Raw genomic sequence first — 17,093 nt, 5'->3', positions numbered from 1 at the left:
GAATTAAGAGGTTTGTCAAAAAGAAAAGGCACACAAGAGAACAAGGGAGCCCGAAGAGCCAACTGACAGATTACCACACGACAAAACTAAAAGGGAACTCCAAACCCTGCCAGTGTGGCTGCCCACAGAGTCTGCCAAGAGCCAGATGCTGCCACAGGGATAATATCCTCCAGGGTTGGGGAGCCAGGCACTTCCCAGCCTTCTGAGCTGAGAACAAGGGGATGGTGGGGCAGCTGTGCACCCCAAGCCCATCATTTCTACATGAAAAAGCCTCAAGAGGAATAGGCAGGTGGGAATTTTTCAGGGGAAAAAAAAAAATAAAAAGAAGAAAAACAAAGCCCACCAGGGTATCTGCTTCTTACCCAGAAACTCCATTGGGAAAAATAAATAAATAAAAGCTGGGGGAGAAAAAATTGGAGTCCTTCTGGGTAGTGCTTTTCCTCCTGATGCAAAGCAAACTGCCACTGGCAGCAGGGGGAGAGCAAACAGGTCAGGCAGGGGAAGGAATGACACATAGCCAGGGAATAAGCAGCATAGGAATAATTTGCAGAATTAGGAACCAAAGGCACATATTCTGGGGGCCAGCACTCACCCTGCTCCAAGCAGACTTTTATTAGCAACCAATCCCCATGGTCTGCTGAGAGAGATTCTGTCGAGAAAAGGGCGAGTTAACGCAGACACGTCGGTAAAGTTAGCGGCATTACCCTCGAATGGAAGCGGCACAAACACAAAATGTTTGTTTCGCTGCTACTGTGCAGCATCTGCTGCCAGCGCCTCGCTCATCCCTCGGGGTTTCAAAGTACAGGGGAAGGAGGGAGAGGCTCGCAGGTACCGGCTCTGCTCAGACACCCGAGCCCGCTCAGCAGCCTCCGATTGCCAAAATTCTGCTCCAGCGAGCCGGAGTTTGCCCCCAGCCCCGGCTGAGCCTCCAGGATGCACCCGCAACCCGGGCACTTTGTATTTCTGCAATTCGATACCTCACACGTGAGCCTGCGGGGATGGCAAACCTGCAGAGTTCTAACTGAGAGGCTGCCAATCTAATACTGTCCTTAGCAGATTTAAAAGAAAAAGAAAATTTAAAACAATAAAAATCATACTTCCACCCATTTTTTGAAACCGACTGCTTTTGCTGCAGCGCCAGGAGCCAGCCATGCAATAAGAGCTCTCACTGCATCTATTTTCCTTCCACAGAACCCTCTAACACCACACAGTTGTAAAAGCTGAGGGAGTTTGTGCCAGGTCATGATGTGGAGACAGGCTCTCCCAGGGAAACTCCCAGCACTGACATTTTAGCAAAAGGGCTGTTAGATATGTCAGCTTGAGAGGAGAATTAAGAGATCCAGATATCATGACTGTGCATGAAATCATCCTGGGGGACAAATTCGGGTTTTGTAGTTACATTCCTGATACCTCCCCACACTCCCCTGTGCTCCATCAGCTGTGCACAGCCACACTGCATACCCTGAAGACCCAGTACACAGAGAAAAACACACACAAAAAGGCACGTTTTGGAAAATAATTTCCAAGATAAATCTCCTAAGTGTCCGTATTCCAAAAGCAGTCGACATTTTTTGTTGGGTTTGAAATAAGCGAAACAAAAATCCAGAATATCTGATTTGAAGATGAACACAAAGCATTGCAAGAACTTGCCAGAATGCTACTGGAGGCGCAGTGAACACCACTGTGCTCATGCCTAACTTCAGAGCAGTGCTCAGTAAGTTTTGTCATCTTTTGATGTTTGAAAATACTGTAGAACAAAGTGTTGTCTGATCTTTTAAATTCTGGTTTTACAAGCATCAAGGCTAAAAAAATCTGAGCCCAATAAAACAGGTGCCTTTTTTTGTTGGAAGTCACGGGTGACTTTTTAGCCTAATATCAGGGAAAAGAAGCTTTTCTGATTCTGCTGATGGTGAGAAGTTAAATGCAGCCTTTGGAAGTATTGCAGCTTCTCTGCCTTGCTGGAATTTGGGAGCCAGAGCCCCTCAGTCCTATTACACAAGCAACAAGAAACAGCAGCACTATCACCATGACTTCAGGGTCAGAGCCCTGTTCTTTGGTCTGAAAATGATCACACCTTTTGTGTTCAAGTCTGCAGCCTCAGACTGTGACCTCTCCTCAAAAAATTGTCCTCATCCAGTGGGTGCAGAGCCTGGCTCTCTTCTCTCTCTCTTTGGGCAAGTCTTGTCCTTGCAGGAGGGGAGTTATCCTGGGCAAGGGCTGCTATCCCAGGCTTATTGCACTGAATGGCATTGCTGAGTTCAGCTTCTTCTTTAAAAAGGTCCAGACAAGACCATATCAAGTGCTTGAGGCTGTACCACCTCTGGATGCATGGAGCTGAAGGGAATTCAGTGCTCCACTTTCACGGCACTGAAACTGGGATTGGATTTCAGCTGAGTGGCTCGACAGAGCTCCCTCAGACCTAAAGCAAAGCTCCATCCCCTGGCTAAACTTGAGCTTAAGGAAAATTCTCACACTCCCTGAGAGGCATGGAGCTGAAAGTTTTTCTGCCAGGTGTAGGAGAAACACTGGGAGACAAAGTGCTGGCCAGAGCAGGGGATGGCTGAGCAGGACTGATCAATCTGCTTCACCCTTCCACCAGCCCGAGGCAGAGCAGAGATTTGGGCACCTGCAGCACCAGGTCACATGGACCAGGTGTTTCTCTGCACTCCCTCAGCAACCCCAGATCCTTTTCCATCCAGCAGTGAGTTTCCTCACCAAACTCTTGCCAGCTGAAGCATTCAGATCTTACCAGGCCAAAGGCAGGAAGGACCCTCACATTCACTGCCTCATTCACTTGCCAACACCACCACAGGCTACACAGTCCCACACTGGTGCAGCTCCAGCCCAAAAGGTCTCCCAAAGTTAATAACCCCTGGTGTAACCTGGTCCCTGTCCCCCTTTTCCTAGCATGCTCCATCTGAATACCCTCGTTTTGAATTAATGCAAGAGAAATTACTTTCATTAGTAAGAGGCTAATGAGGTTATTCCTGAAGTCAGAACCAGATGATCAGTTTGAAGGCTACAAGAAAGGGAAGGCAACTCGCTTGGGGTTTCCCCTCTACACCTCTAAAAATTTAAATTGTGTTCATTAAAAAGAGATCAAAATTCCACCTTAAGCAAAAGCTCAAGACAAGGCCCAGAAGAACTCAGCCTGCTGCTGGCCAAGCAGGGGTCAGTCCCTGAGAGTGTCCTGAAGAACAAATGCAGCCTTAATCTTGCATGTTTTACTGAAGGCACTTGTGCAGGCACTGACCCAACAGCCTGCTTCTCATGCTGGCCACCTACAGACAGCAGCTCATGCCCTGGGGCCTCCTGGATCTTCCTGGCTGTGAAATAAAACACCCAGGGGGCTTCAGAATAGGCTCGTTCTGCTGTTCAGCTGCTTTGCCCAAGACTGCATCCAGGTCTAGCTTACAAACTGGGTCAGACCCCCACACAAACCATTTTTACATCTCAGGCATCACACTGACAGCAGAGCCTGCCTCTTTATCCACCTAAAAAGGTAAAACATCAGAGCATATGGCCTGCAGTAGATATTAGGGTGAGAAAAAAAGGCTTTCTGAGCTAAGGGAGAGGTAAGCATCATGACAGACTGCCCAAGGAGGTTCCTACAAGCAGGTTGGACACATATTCCTCAGGTAAAACTAATGGCAAGTTGGCCCTCACCAGGAGCAGGGCAGACCAGATCCCAGACAAGGTCTTTTCCCCTCTTGTGCCAAAGATTTTGTGCATATCCTTTGACAGCAACATGGTGAAAGGGTTTGCTTAAAAACATTTTCAGAAACAAAATGCTTAGATATATAAAAACTTCTCTGAGGAAATGATTAAAAGGAAAGCAGCTTCTTCTGACAGCTGATTAGACATCAGAAGGGTTGAAACCCCACTCAGTGTGACTACTCCTAGTCTACTAAAACTAAGATATTTTATTTAATTTACAGAGCGCGAAAGAGAGCAGCTTCTGCTTCTCCAAATGTCACTGTCCTCCATGAGCTAAAAACACCTTCCAGTACATGAGAAATTTAATGTTCCTGGTCCCCTTTCAGTGCCCATTGCCACAACCTATTGCACAGATGTGATGGATTTTTGAACACAAGATCTATTATGTTTCCTGCCAGAGGCTTAAACGCACACAGGCACTGCAAACACGTTGCCAGGTAGTTACTTTTTATACTGACTCAGTATTTGCTGGCAGTCCCTGCCAAGCATTTCTTGACTCTTACCAATAGGTTGGAAAGTCAGCGCTGCTAATGAAATTCTTTGTGTTATCTGAAAGATCATCTAAGATCATCTTCTCCCCCATCCCAGGGTAAAATTCGAGTGATTCGATTCTCACACTCAAAGAGAAGGCAAAAGGCAAGGCAAATTCTTACCCCCAAGGAATTTGTGATACCCAAGGCAGAACTGGCATCACCCTTTCCGCCCCGCACATCATTTGTTCTACAAAATCCTGCTGGGCTGGAGCGGTTTTACAGCCCCACAGGGGAATTATTGCCCCCACCTTTAAAGGAGAGCTTTATCCTCCGGTGCTTTTCAGCCCAGGCCCTCTCAGCACGACCTTGGGAACGGGAATGGCGCCGTCCCGTTCCCATCCCGTGCCAGCCAGGAAGCCCAGCAGCGCCTGCCCAGCGCCGGCCAGACACGGCCGCACATCACAAAGTGCAAGGCAAGTTCTCCCCTCGCACGGCCAGAGCAGCCATTCGATAATTAACCGCGGGGCCGAGGCAGACGGGCCCGCAGGAGCGGGCGAGGCCCCGGCGGCGCCCCGGGGGCTGGGGCTGACCCCGGCCCCGCTCCCCGCGCAGACAGCGCGGCAGATGTGCCGGGCTTCCCCCCGAGCCTGGCAGATGCCGGCCTCGCTGGGAAAGCGCTAAATGGATTCTGCTGAATCACTGCGGCAGATGGCTCGGAACACCACCTGGATAGCACAGAAGAGAGGGAGAGATAAAGGAGGTTGGGGAACAGAGAGTACCTAGTGCGTGTGGGCTGAGCTGTCCCCGGGGAGAAGTAACCTGTGGGTAAGGTCGGCATGTGAACTTTTGTTTTCCCAAATTCCTGCGTTATGAAGACTGAGGACATCAGTTTCCTAGAAATTCTATCCTGACATGTACAACATACATTGTTTAAACCCCCCGCCTTGGGAAAAGCCTTCAAAACCCACTGGGATGGCAGAGCCCACTCTTTGCCACTGGGAGATGCTGGCAGCACTGCCTGGCTCAGGTTGCTTTGCTGGTGGGAGCATCAGCCTTCATCCATGCCTGAACCAAGCTCCTCCAGCTGGGGTAGCGTACAGACAAGACGGATGTGTTGGAGGCCAAAGAACATTAAGAAGGATTTAGGAGATGTTGTTGGGTTTGTGTTTGTGTTGTTTGAGGGGTTTTTTAGAGCCAGGTTGGCAAATACTTCAGTTTTCTGCAACAGATCATTTTGAAAGGGCAGGGGAGCCAGCTGTGCACAGAAGCGAGCAGCTGTACAAAAGAGAAAAACAAACAGGAAACAGGTAACAATAACCAATGTGTTTGCTCACTCTCCTCCTGTTAAACAGCAATTTTTTATTTTATTTTTTTTATTGGAATGAAAAGAGCATGTCAGGAAGAGCGGAGAGCTACAGCACACACAGAGGGTGCCTGCTTGGAAAGCACTTTGCATCCCACCTCTGAAAAGGAAGAACCTGGGATCCCTTGGTCTGATTGTCAGGAGACACGGCTGCACAACCTGCAGCACTTCCAGCTGTGTGGCACATCACACCAAGTTTCTTGAGATAACATTGCTCTCCAGGCAGTCGGTCACAGCTCTGCCCATGATTCCTCCTCCTCCTCCTCCCAGGACAAGGCATTTTCACACACCAACTGCACCGCAGGCTTGACTCCATTTCACTTGAGCCCAGCTTTGTCCTGCATAGGCTGTTTTTGCTGGGTCACACCTGCCATTGATTCCCTCAGAAAACAGCTGCTGTTCACGTTCTGCTGTTCACCTTGCTCAGCACAAAGACACTCGTGGGCAAGCCAGGCTCAGGGTGGCACAAGCTGACCTCGAGCACAGCAGAAACTGGAAGGTGACAGCGCTGCCAGCCAGCTGGGCAATAACACAAAGATCCCTCTACTTCTCATGAGGGAATCTCCCTCATTAAATTCATGCAATAATTTAATCAATTTAAGCAATAAATAAGATCCATCCTCACAGTGCTTCCCCACAATGTGGAATCCAACAGCACCAGGGACACTTCTATGGGTCAGCATGAACTCTCCTCATGCTTTGGAGGCACTTGGTCCAAACCCAGACCCCACCACCTAAGCCAGGAAAAAGCCATTTCTCTGTGCTCTTCAGCTGCACAGCAGCACTTGGTGACACATGGCCAGATGCACACAGAGAGCCACAGCCACCTCTGTGCCTACCAGACCACTTCCAGAAGGCACTTAAGACTTCAAAACAAAAGCTAAAAATAAACAAAACCATTTCCCAACACTCATCCCAAGGAGAACCAGGCTGTGCAAGGGCAGCACGAACCCCAGCTGCTGGCAGGGGCACAGCTGACCCCTGCCAACCCAAGGAGCCCATCACGTGCTGTAATCCTGGAAGATGACAGCCCTTGCAGCATGGGATTAGGACAGCAGATGCTCCCGGGGGTCACCCCCTTTGCTGCAGGTTTCAGGATCATTCCCAACGTGGCCAAGAGCTGGCAGGCAGGGAAGCCTGCCCAGAGCAACCCCATTGCTTATTTGGTACATCCACAGCCTGCACACCCCCCTTCCCAGTCTCCACTTAGTGGCCTGGTTTCTTCTCAAAGCTTTTTATATTTCACATTCCTAAGATTTAATTATGTTATCAGAACAACAGGCATCGGGATTTGGAGTGCCAGAATTCACATTAGCAATTGCTATCAACAAAGAAAATGGGCACAGCATGCCCATGCCAGAGGAGATGTGGGCTGCTCTCCTCAATCTACTCACAGTTATTTATAGCCTGTTTGCAAGCCATCCACCTCCCAGGTTTAGCTTCAAGCTTGCTTCTTTCTGAGCACCCTCTCTCTCAAAGAAAAGCCTTTTGCCTCCTCCTTCCCCAGCACCACACTCAGATTTGGGCAAATTTATTTATTTTTTGGGGGGGGGGCAATATCAAACACCTTTGAATCCACAACAGCAGAAAAGACTGGAAACAAGAGCGCCACAAATAAGCAGCTGCAGGGACACCTAACTCTCAGCGGTAGAAATTAAAAAAAAAACCTAAAAAAAATTATATATATTTATAGTTTTTAACACTTCACCACATTGCAGCAGATCACCACGCATCTTCAGCAGCTTTCAGCCCTCCCCACAGATGGGGATGCAGGCACAGGATCTCTGAGGAAGGACACATGCTTGAAGGCAAGAAATACCCACCTATTTTGAGACTATTGCGGAGAAACCGCTCCGTGGTAGCGCGAGGGGAGCGATGGCTGTGCCTCCACACCAGCATTAACCATAACCTGCTCATCCTTTAACCAGCACCACGCTGAGGCAGCCCCACTCTGCCAGCATCTTTTGCTTCCAGATAATTAAGAAGCACAAGACACAGTGCTCATGGTGCAGGTGCAAACCTCCCCTGGGCAGCTCGTGTGCCTTCTCCCTCCAGTCCCAGCTCCTGCTAAACCCAGCCCAAGGATTGAGGCAGGTGTTAGGAGTGGGTCAGAGCTCAGCTCCCCAGGGCTGGCAGAGATTCTGCACTTGAGAGAACGCCCTCGTGCCAGTCAGCCAGCCCTGCGATGGGTCTGCATGAGTGTGCTGGGCTGTCCTCACACACCGTGTCACCCCCGTGCTCACAGGTTTGTCACCTGGCCAGCACCAGCATCACTGCGGACAGAGCTGGCCCGCAGCTCCCCTGGAGCATCCAGGGAACACTGAGCCCCAAAACCCTGGTCAAAATGCAGAAGTGGTGCTAGGTTAGGTCCACCCCTGTCACTAAGGAAATGTTCAGTCAGGCTCTGACTGAGACACGGCAGCTCCTTACACGCCTAAAATTCCAGATGGCCCTGAAAAAGAAAGACATTATTAGAGTATTTTGTAACAAATTTTTTTAAAGTGGCAAATTATCAAGTACTTGCAATTAATGTAATCATTATTAATACATCATAAAAAATGGCAAACACCACGCCCCTTCTGCTAAAGGGGGGAGGAAGCTCAAAGCTTACAATTCTAGCAAGTTTTATTTCATGTAAATTTATAAAGACAACAATCCTAGTCACGATTGTCACATTGTACAGCACATACCAATACAGTTGCAAACAGAACTCCACGCAAAACTAAGCGCTAACAGTAGCCTGAATCACTCTTCCTGCGATTGTCGGGTCTAGACTAACAGTATTACACTAACACTGAAGGAAAAATAGTTCACTATAAAACAGTGATAGAACATTTTTATAAAATATATTCCATTCCAATAGCTTTTCTACATACTGTATACTATAAAACTCTCCCACAAAAATTAGTGTCTTTAAATATACATATTTAATCTGAACTGCACCAAGATTAAAAACAATTAAAAATATCAATGATTTTTTTTTTTTTACATTAACTTCACAGTATTTGTTTGTAGTAGAAGACAAATCCAGTGTTTAAAATGCAGAGCAGGACTGTTCCCTATGGAGACAGCAACTGCCCCACAGAGAAATAGTTTATGAAGAGACAAGCCTTAAGTGTGCCATGTTTCAGTTCTTCTCCGCAGAGCCATGAACCATTTTGAAAACATGCTCCGAGCTATTGCAACTTAAAAATAAGAGACACACAGAGAAATAGCCAAAAAAAAGTCACCTTAAGAACAAAAATAAGTGCAAACATTTCTTTACTTTAGAAATTCAAGCTAAGAGGAGTGGGAACACAAATACCAGACTATGAGAACAGCGTGTTCATGATGTAGTCAAGGATGAGAAAGTCTTTTTTTTTCTTATTTAAAAAAAAAACAAAACAAAAACAAATTTTGCCCCATATTCACTGCAGCACAGAGCATGCTCATAGCATCAGTTTAATGAATTATTTCTATATTAAGATCAGACAAAAACTTGTTTCAACTTTTCCCTGCTCCATACGCTAATGATGTTCTTATGGCACATCCTATTTTATGATCTTCTAAAAAAAAAATAAAAACAAACAGTAATTGAAGACTGAAATGCAAACAAAAGTGTCACAAGAATGCAAAATTAAGATTACCAGCTTCAGTAATGCTGACTCTACATTAAACTCTTTACATGTTGCTCAACATGCAAAACCCATTGTTATAAAATTTAAGTGTAAATTAACTAGTTTTGAAATAGATTAACAGTAATAATTCCACTTCAAAAACAAAACAAAAAAATCTAATAAATACTATATCAAGTATCTTCAGGAGAAACAAATAACTTAATTTTAGTAGAAAGAAAAATAACTTAATTTAACTAGATTTTGTTCAGTGCTATTTCCAATCACAGCAAAAATAAAAAAAGGAAAAAAAAAAGAAAAAACTGATTAAGTAGAATAAGACCACAGTACCAAAGCCACTTATGTTCAAGATACAGTACTCTCCCACAACTTTCATATGTAACAGGTTCAGCAAAAATATTTTACAGTTGAGAAATTAAACTGAAAACAAACCCCAAAACTATAAATAAAAGCAAAATTTCACATTACATGTACATTCATAGTTTAAGAGATGAATAATAAGAGGCTGTAACAAGTATATCCTGATTTTCCTTAAAGAGGAAGTACTTATATAAAAAAAAAAATTCAATCCCATATTATTTATGTAGGTAGTGCTCAGTTTTTGGACCAGAGGGGGAAAGGCATTGGGAAGGTTTTTCTTCATAAGATGCAATACAGTATTTTAAGCACAACTTTTAAAAATAATCTAAATCAGTGCTTCAAATTAATTTCAAAACACACGCTTAAGTTTCACCAAACGACTCCAGGAGTGTCAAGAAAGCTGGTGAAGCAATGCTAATGCAGCAGAAGGACATTCACACCCCTCAGATATTATTATTATTATTATATTTCAGTCCCATGTACATGTACCTTGAATGGGTAATTTGACTGGAAGGGAACAAAGTGATATCCACCGACATGCACAGACCAAATGATGATCTAACAGGCAAGAATGTGAATCATCTGGAGTAAAACTGGCTATAGTTACAGGCAGCCTCAGTTTACAAACAAACTAAAAAAAAATAAAATTACCCCCAACAGCTTCCCCTGAAAAGGTGGGACCTGGGGAAGAAGTCAGGCCACGCTTTTCCTCCAGCGGTTCATCTTCATGCTGCCTCTTGGGAACACCAGCAATTGCACACAATTTGGCTCAGAGGGAATTGCCAACTTCATAAAAATAAATTAAAATAAAAAAACAATTTCACGCTGGTGGTTTTAGCACGACAGCAAACTTTTCGGGCAAGACAGCAGGGCATCTCCTAACACATAAGGCATGAGTTACTCTGAACCAGGAAACCCCAGAAACCTGGTATCAGGAGGGGTATTTGGCCACTTTGCAGCTGCTGTTCCCTCCAAAGGCGATGGGATCAGCCTCTGGATGTCCATATGGGAATGAAAATATTCACATATTATACACTCTTTTTGTATGTCCTAGTGTGCATCCTTCAACATTTCAGGAGTGAACAGGCTGCAGACAGAAAGTGTTTTTCCATCCACAATTTTATGCTCAAAAGCAGCTTTTCAGCAGGTCAGCCCAGTGAGGAGGATGGGTGGGAAGGGAAAATTTAAGTCAAGTCCCAAGGCAAAAACTTCTCATTTAGATTTTAGGACCAACTGCAGAACTGTATTAATGGAATAAAGAGAATAAAAAATGACCAGTACCAAAGATGCAGCCAGGAATCCTCAACCCCTTCAAAATTTGGGCCAATTCAATGTCTCATCCAGCTCTATAAAATAAAAGTACATCTGCCCACTCTGCAATGTGTGGACAGGTTTCTCTACACCAAAATGTATTTAAATCATAGTTCATCTCTTCAGATGTTTCTCTGCAACACACAGAGGGCATTTGGGGAACTTAATGGAAGCCAAATTTTTCTCCAGAATGTGCTGATAGTCTTTTTTCCAAAAAAAAAAAAAAAAAGTTAAAAAAAAAAAGGAAAAGAAAACCCAAACCAACAAAACCCTGACCACAAAGCAAGTACTTCCAGTGAGAAAACTGATGCTAAATCATTGCAGAATTACTTAAGATCATTTCACATTAATAATGTAACATGGGTGCACAAGAGAAGACCTAAAGGACCGTGCTGGGAAGGGTGGCAGGGGAAAGGGGGGGAGATGGAGAGGTGGAAGGATTGCATTAAAAGGCCTCTGGAGTGTTTACCGCTGCATCTTTTAAAGATCATATACCTGAAGTGAATATCACCAAAATAAAATAAAGGGAGGAGAAAAACAAAATTAAAATTCAGATGCTGCCTTTTTTTTTTCCTGTTTTGTTTTAAAAGAGTTGGAGGGGGGTTGTAGATATATAAAAAAAAACAAAACAAAACAAAAAAAAACCCCAAACGAAACAAAACACAAGTCACACGTCTCAAACAACCAAGGACTTTACAAGGCCACAATGAAATTTGCGGATGTGTCTGTAGAGATCCCCGGACTGCGTGAAGCGTCTCTCGCACCACTTGCACCCGTGGGGTTTCTCCCTGGTGTGCACGACCGCGTGCCGGCTGAGGTTGTGGGAATACTGGAAGCTCTTCCCGCACTGGCCGCAGGTGTAGGGCTTCTCCCCCGAGTGAGTCCTCTCGTGCCTCTTGAGCGTGTACATGCAGGAGAAAGTCTTTCCGCAGAGGGTGCAAGTGGGCACCGACCCGTCGGGGGACAGGCGGGTCCGCGAGCCGTCCTTGTCGCGGAAGTGAGAGCTCAGGTGCAGCTGAAGGATGTGCGGGCTCGGGAACACCTTGCTACAGAGGGGACAAATGCAGATATGCCCAGGAGGCACCAGGACGCCCGAGGAGATGTCCGACGAATCCATGTCGTCCTCGCTCTCGTCTCGCTCTTGATCTATGTCCTCCTCTCGGGCATGAGAGCTGCCATTCCCCGCGAACATGTGTCCTAACCCTGTCACTAGGCTTTTGGCTGAATTCCCAAAATGCTGACTCTCTGGACTCCTGGCTTCGCTGTCCTCCTGATCTGACAGCAAGTCTTGTTCATCTTTAACAAGTGGCTCGGTACCCTGCTGCTGGCTGTCGGAAGCCAGCTGTCCAAAGACATAGGAGGGGTGTAAGGAATCTCTCCCCGGCACGGGCTTGAAAGACAAATCCAGCGCGCAGTCCACATCACTCGAAGCCAGGGGATGGTTAACAGACCTTTGGGACAAAGGTCCTGTGGAACTATTGACATTAGCCTTTGTTTTTCCAGCTGCTGCGGCGCACGGTTCTGCCTCTGTCGGCACAGAGCTGACACTTATATGATCAGAGGACCAGGCGGGGTGACTGCTGACCTTTTCTTTGCCTGCTGCTCTCTCGTATTCTGCAACGCTGAATTTTTGTTTGTTTCCTGGGTCAAACTCGTGGACCAGGGGCACTCCGGCGTCTAGAAAATGCTCCGCTTTCTCCAAACTAGCCGCCTCATCATTAATCTTCTCTTCGGAACACAATTCTTTATCTTTCAACTTGCCCTTGCAGACTTTCACAATGTCATACATGTGAAGGTAGCTCGCCGCAGCCAGCACATCTTCCACTGGGAGACTGTTGAATTCCAGCTTTCCCTCGTACATGAATTCGAGCAGCAGGCTGAAGGCAGGGGCTGTGACAATGTCACTGTTCAGATGCACAATATCCCTTTTGTCTAACTGGTCCCTGTAGAAAAGATGGAAGTACATACTGCAAGAGGCAAGAACGGCTCTGTGAGCTCTGAATTGAGCTTCTCCAACTAAAACAGTACAGTCACACAGGAAGCCCTGGTGACGCTGCTGACTCAGACACTGCAGCAACTGGCGGCTATGGTCTGGAAACTCCATTCTTCCTTCATAACCTGTTCAAAACAGGAAAAACTTGAATGCTACTGTAAACTAAAGCCTCCTAGCAGCTGTAACAAACAGATCGGCTTTTTGGTAACCCAAGCCAAAGAAACAGCCTTGGAGATAACATTTACTGTTAATTGTCTGTAATAGTTTTATTAAGGGGGGAGGAGGGGAAAAAAAAAAACCACCAACACAACATGTTTCTCATCCTTTCGCACCTGCTCCGAACAGGAAAAACTTGATTGTAAGTAAACAAAAGCTAGTAAAGCAGCAGCCCCTCCAACCTTTGTTTCTCCCACTAAGCACTTTAATAAAATTATGCAGAGGAGAGCGCACACACACCCCCCGAAAAGAAAAAAAAAAAAGCATCAACTCCCAGGCTGTCTTCCCAGCAACGCTAACTTGGGGCATCTTTTAATAAAGCATATTCCCCGCGTCACGCACGCACACACACACACACACGCACATTTAAACTTTATCCTCAGTCGTTATGCACCGAATCACAACAAAACAGCGGCGGCTGGCGCTGGGGGAGCGGCGGCTCTGCGGGGAGGGGGGCGAGAGGCCCCGGCCCCCGCACGCCAAAAGGGCGGGGGGGATAAAGGGGGGAGGGAAAAAAAAAAGTTTCCCTTGAAGTTATTAAAAGGCAAGGAGGGAAATAAGCGGCGGAAGGCCGGCGGGAGGGCAGCACGGAGGCTGCAGCCGGCGGCGTGCCGCGGCCGGGCGCTTACCTTGCGCGGGGCGCGGCGGGGCCGGCCGCGGGCGCGGAGCCGGGCGGGCAGGAGGGAGCGCGGTGCGAGTGCGACCGAGGCGCGGCGGGAGGGAGGGAGGGGGGGAGAGAGAGAGAGAGAGAGAGAGAGAGGCAGGCGGGAGGGAGGAGGAGGGAGGGAAGGAGGAGTGCTCGGTTTGCTAATTACACCGCAAGCTGGAGAGTCAGCTGCTCTGACTTCACTGCGATGGAAATGCTACCTCCAGCTGTGCGCCTTTTAATGCCATATGTTACTCCAAATCTCGCTACCAGCCAACCACAGCTTGCTGCCTTTTAAAGTTCCAGCAGCCCCATTTATAGCCCGCGATTAAATCCCACAAACTTGCCCCGAGCCCGCCCCCCCCTCTCCGACACTCTCGCCACCACCAGCCCCCAGCCCGGACCCCACCTCCCGCCGCAAAGTTGCTCCCCGCAGCCCGCCGCGGTGACCTTCGCCGGTGCCCGGCTCCGCGCAGCGCTGAGGGGGCCGCCGAGGGGAAGCACCGCGGAGCCGCTCCCGGGATCTCCCCCTCGCACAGCCGCGCTCCCCAACTTTGCGGGGAGCACTTTCCCCCGCCGGGGTGTGGCGTGGCGGCGAGTTCCCCCCGCGCTGCCCCGCTCCGCGGGTCCCCCCGCGTTACTCACCGGCGGGCGGCAGCGGCGGCGCTCGGCGTCCGCATGTGCGCGGCGGCGGCGGCGGCGGCGCGGGCGCTCCGCGGGCGCGGCGCGGGGCTGTGGCGGAGCAGGTTGTTCGCCGGCCGCTCTCGCGATACTTTGGCCGCTGCGAGCCGCGGGTGCGGTGGCGAGCGGCCGTGTCCCCGTCTGGAGCACACAATGGCCCCGCCGCCCCGGCCAGCCCCGCCGCCGCCGGCCGGTGCGCGCTGCCGGCTGCGCCCTCCCCCTCGCCGCCTCCTCCTCCTCCTCCTCCTCCTCCCGCTGCTGCCGCCGCTGCTGCTGCTGCTGCCGCCCTCCCCTCCCGGCCGCTGCATTGGCAGCGCCGCCGTCCCGCTCCCAACTCCGCTGCGCCGCCGCGGACAGGGCGCGCCCGCCCGGCCGCTGCAGCCCGACGTGCCGCGGAGCGCGGGGCCGGGGCTGCGCGGCCGCGGGAGATGCGCGGAGCCGGGCCCGCCGCGGGGCTGGGGCGAGGGGCGCGGCGCTGCCCCCCCGAGACACACGCACACACACACACACAGACACACATATACACAGCCCGGGTTTGTCTGTAGTTGCGCGCCAGCCGATAAATACCAAATGCCGACGGATTTCTCAAGATGACCTTTTCGATAGTTGATTTGAAATTTAAATTTTAATTAGCTGTAATCGCATCAGGAGTGAGCGCCCGGCGAGGAGGGGGCGCGGGGCTCCCGCCGGGGCTCCCGGCCCGCTCGCACCCGGCAGGCGCGGCCGAAAGCGCCGGGAGCTGCCCCAGCCCCGGTGCCGCTGCCCGGGATGCCGCGGCTCTGGCCGGTCCCGGAGCCTCGGGGCTGCAGGGGGCTGTGGATGGAGGCTCCGGGCCGAGGTGGATGTTGGCGTTTTTGAGGGATGGTGGGTGAGGGGGAGTGCAGGGGTGGCGGAGCACCGCGGGCACTTCAGAGCTCCCCAGCGAACGCCGTGCGTGGTGCCAGCTGCAGTCTCCAGACTGTGCTTTAGTCTCCAACAAGTACGGCAGGGAAACTCCTTTCCCTTTCCTTCCTCTAGGTTGCTTTGCCTAGATCGTAATATCTGCAAAATAGCAACTTTTTTTTTTAATTAATCCATTTTCCCCCCACATTTTTCTACAATGGTAGCATTAGCACCTTAAAACATCAGGTTTAATTTGGATTTAATCTAATTTAATTTGGATCTCTGATATATCAAGGCTCTTTGTCACAGGAGCTGGGGTCTGCATCACCAACAACACTTTTCTTCCACAGACCTCAACTGTTTAACTCCATTGGCAGTGAATGCCAGGATATTTGGGTGGGTTTGAGCATTAATGATTGCATTGTCACAAAGCCCTTCTCAGAGTAGCAGCATTTGGTAATACTGTCAGCTGTAAGGTTCAAATTGGAAAACTCCAGCTCAGAATGTGGAGGTGCCCAGCTCCAGCAAAAGAGTTAAAGGTCCTGGGGTTAAATCAGTCACCATTCAGTAAAGCTGAGAGCTTTATCTGTTTGTCCACCATGGCAGACAGGACTGGGGAGCTCTGTCTGGTTAAGACAGTGTCATCCTGCAGTCACAGCCTGCACAGGCTCCACCAAAACTGGAGCAATTTCTTCCCCAAAATGCAAGAGCAATCTTCATGAAGTTACCCCATGGATTTGCTAACTTGTGATTTTGTTGTCTTTGTACAGTGGAAATGTTAGGCAGAATTTTGTGCTCATAAGAATTAGGCTTCTTGGCAGAAATACCTAGTTTTGTGTAAGTAATAATTCATGCTACCCTCTCCCCTTTAATGAATAAATTGGGAAAAGACAAGATTACAAAAAGAACCCAGGTATTAGTTCCTATTTGGGTGCTGTAAGCTCGGTGTAATTGCCTACAATCCAGCAGTGTCTTATTTTTAGGAAGCCAATTACAATTTCACAGTAAGTCCGTGGTCATTATCGGGTTAGAAGTGTCAGAAAATACAACAGCATTCCCATTTCCTCTAAGTATCCATTTGGCATGTTGCTGGCTTGCTTTTTCAGGACCCAGACACACTATACTCACCTTCACACCAAGGCAACGCTGGGTACAATGCAGGTGTTGTACTGATTTAGCCACGGCTGTATAAAATACTGGTAGTACAACTCACTAATGTAAACAAGCACAAAGTCATTACTGGAAGCAAGGCAACAGGAAGAACTGCCCCAGAAACTTTATTCTGAGAGCTCCTGCGCTTCTGACAGCCCTTGTGGGAGCACGACAGGGTGAGCAAAGGATCTGCTTTCCTCTGCCTGGCCCCTGAGCCCTTCTCAGGCTGAGGGCTCCCCTCCCACAGGCCCAGAGGAGGCTCTGTTTTCAGCCCTTCCCCAGTGGAGCAGAGCCAGGCAGAGCTGCTCGGCCAGCACTGAGCTTTGTGCTCACAGGAGATCACAGCCACCAAGCAGCAGGATGGCTGAATGGGGATGGGGGCTGATGGAAGCTTTGGGAGTGACTGTGTTCAGCATCCTTGTGCAGCTGTGTGCATTCCTGGGTCTGGCTAAAGCTCTCCTGGGCTCCAGCAAGTCTTTTGCTGCCTATGGAGCTTTCCAGAGTTGAGAGAAAGCCCAGCTTTAGGGCAGAGAGAGTAAAAATCAGTGGTGCTGGCAGGGCTTCCACTTGCCAGGCAAGGCTAGCCCTGCTCCTGGTTGTTTTTGCTGCCTGGACACCAGCCAAAGCCCACAGAAATTAGTAGAAAAACCAACTGGATCAGGTCCATAAAGCCTGAGGACTCGCT

The 17,093-nt window shown here is 48.9% G+C and overlaps 1 protein-coding gene across 1 annotated transcript; it reads right to left on the bottom strand.

Annotated features, from left to right (window-relative positions):
* Window positions 1-8,160: 8,160 nt before the first annotated feature.
* Window positions 8,161-14,376, bottom strand: ZBTB42 (zinc finger and BTB domain containing 42). Its single transcript, XM_058026013.1, has 2 exons — window positions 14,339-14,376; window positions 8,161-12,956 (listed from the first exon to the last, which is right to left on the bottom strand). The coding sequence occupies exon 2, from the start codon at window positions 12,940-12,942 to the stop codon at window positions 11,515-11,517; it is 1,428 nt and encodes a 475-aa protein (XP_057881996.1). The 5' UTR covers window positions 12,943-12,956; window positions 14,339-14,376; the 3' UTR covers window positions 8,161-11,514.
* Window positions 14,377-17,093: the final 2,717 nt, after the last annotated feature.

Source organism: Melospiza georgiana, chromosome 6 (assembly GCF_028018845.1).
Source record: "Melospiza georgiana isolate bMelGeo1 chromosome 6, bMelGeo1.pri, whole genome shotgun sequence".
Taxonomy (NCBI): Eukaryota; Metazoa; Chordata; class Aves; order Passeriformes; family Passerellidae; genus Melospiza; species Melospiza georgiana.
Note: the sequence above shows the minus strand (reverse complement) of the source record. Positions and strands in the feature narration are given on the sequence as shown.

What these genes read in the sequence shown, in the direction of transcription:
- ZBTB42 (XM_058026013.1), bottom strand. Translation starts at nt 12,942, where the DNA reads ATGGAGTTTCCAGACCATAGCCGCCAGTTGCTGCAGTGTCTGAGTCAG.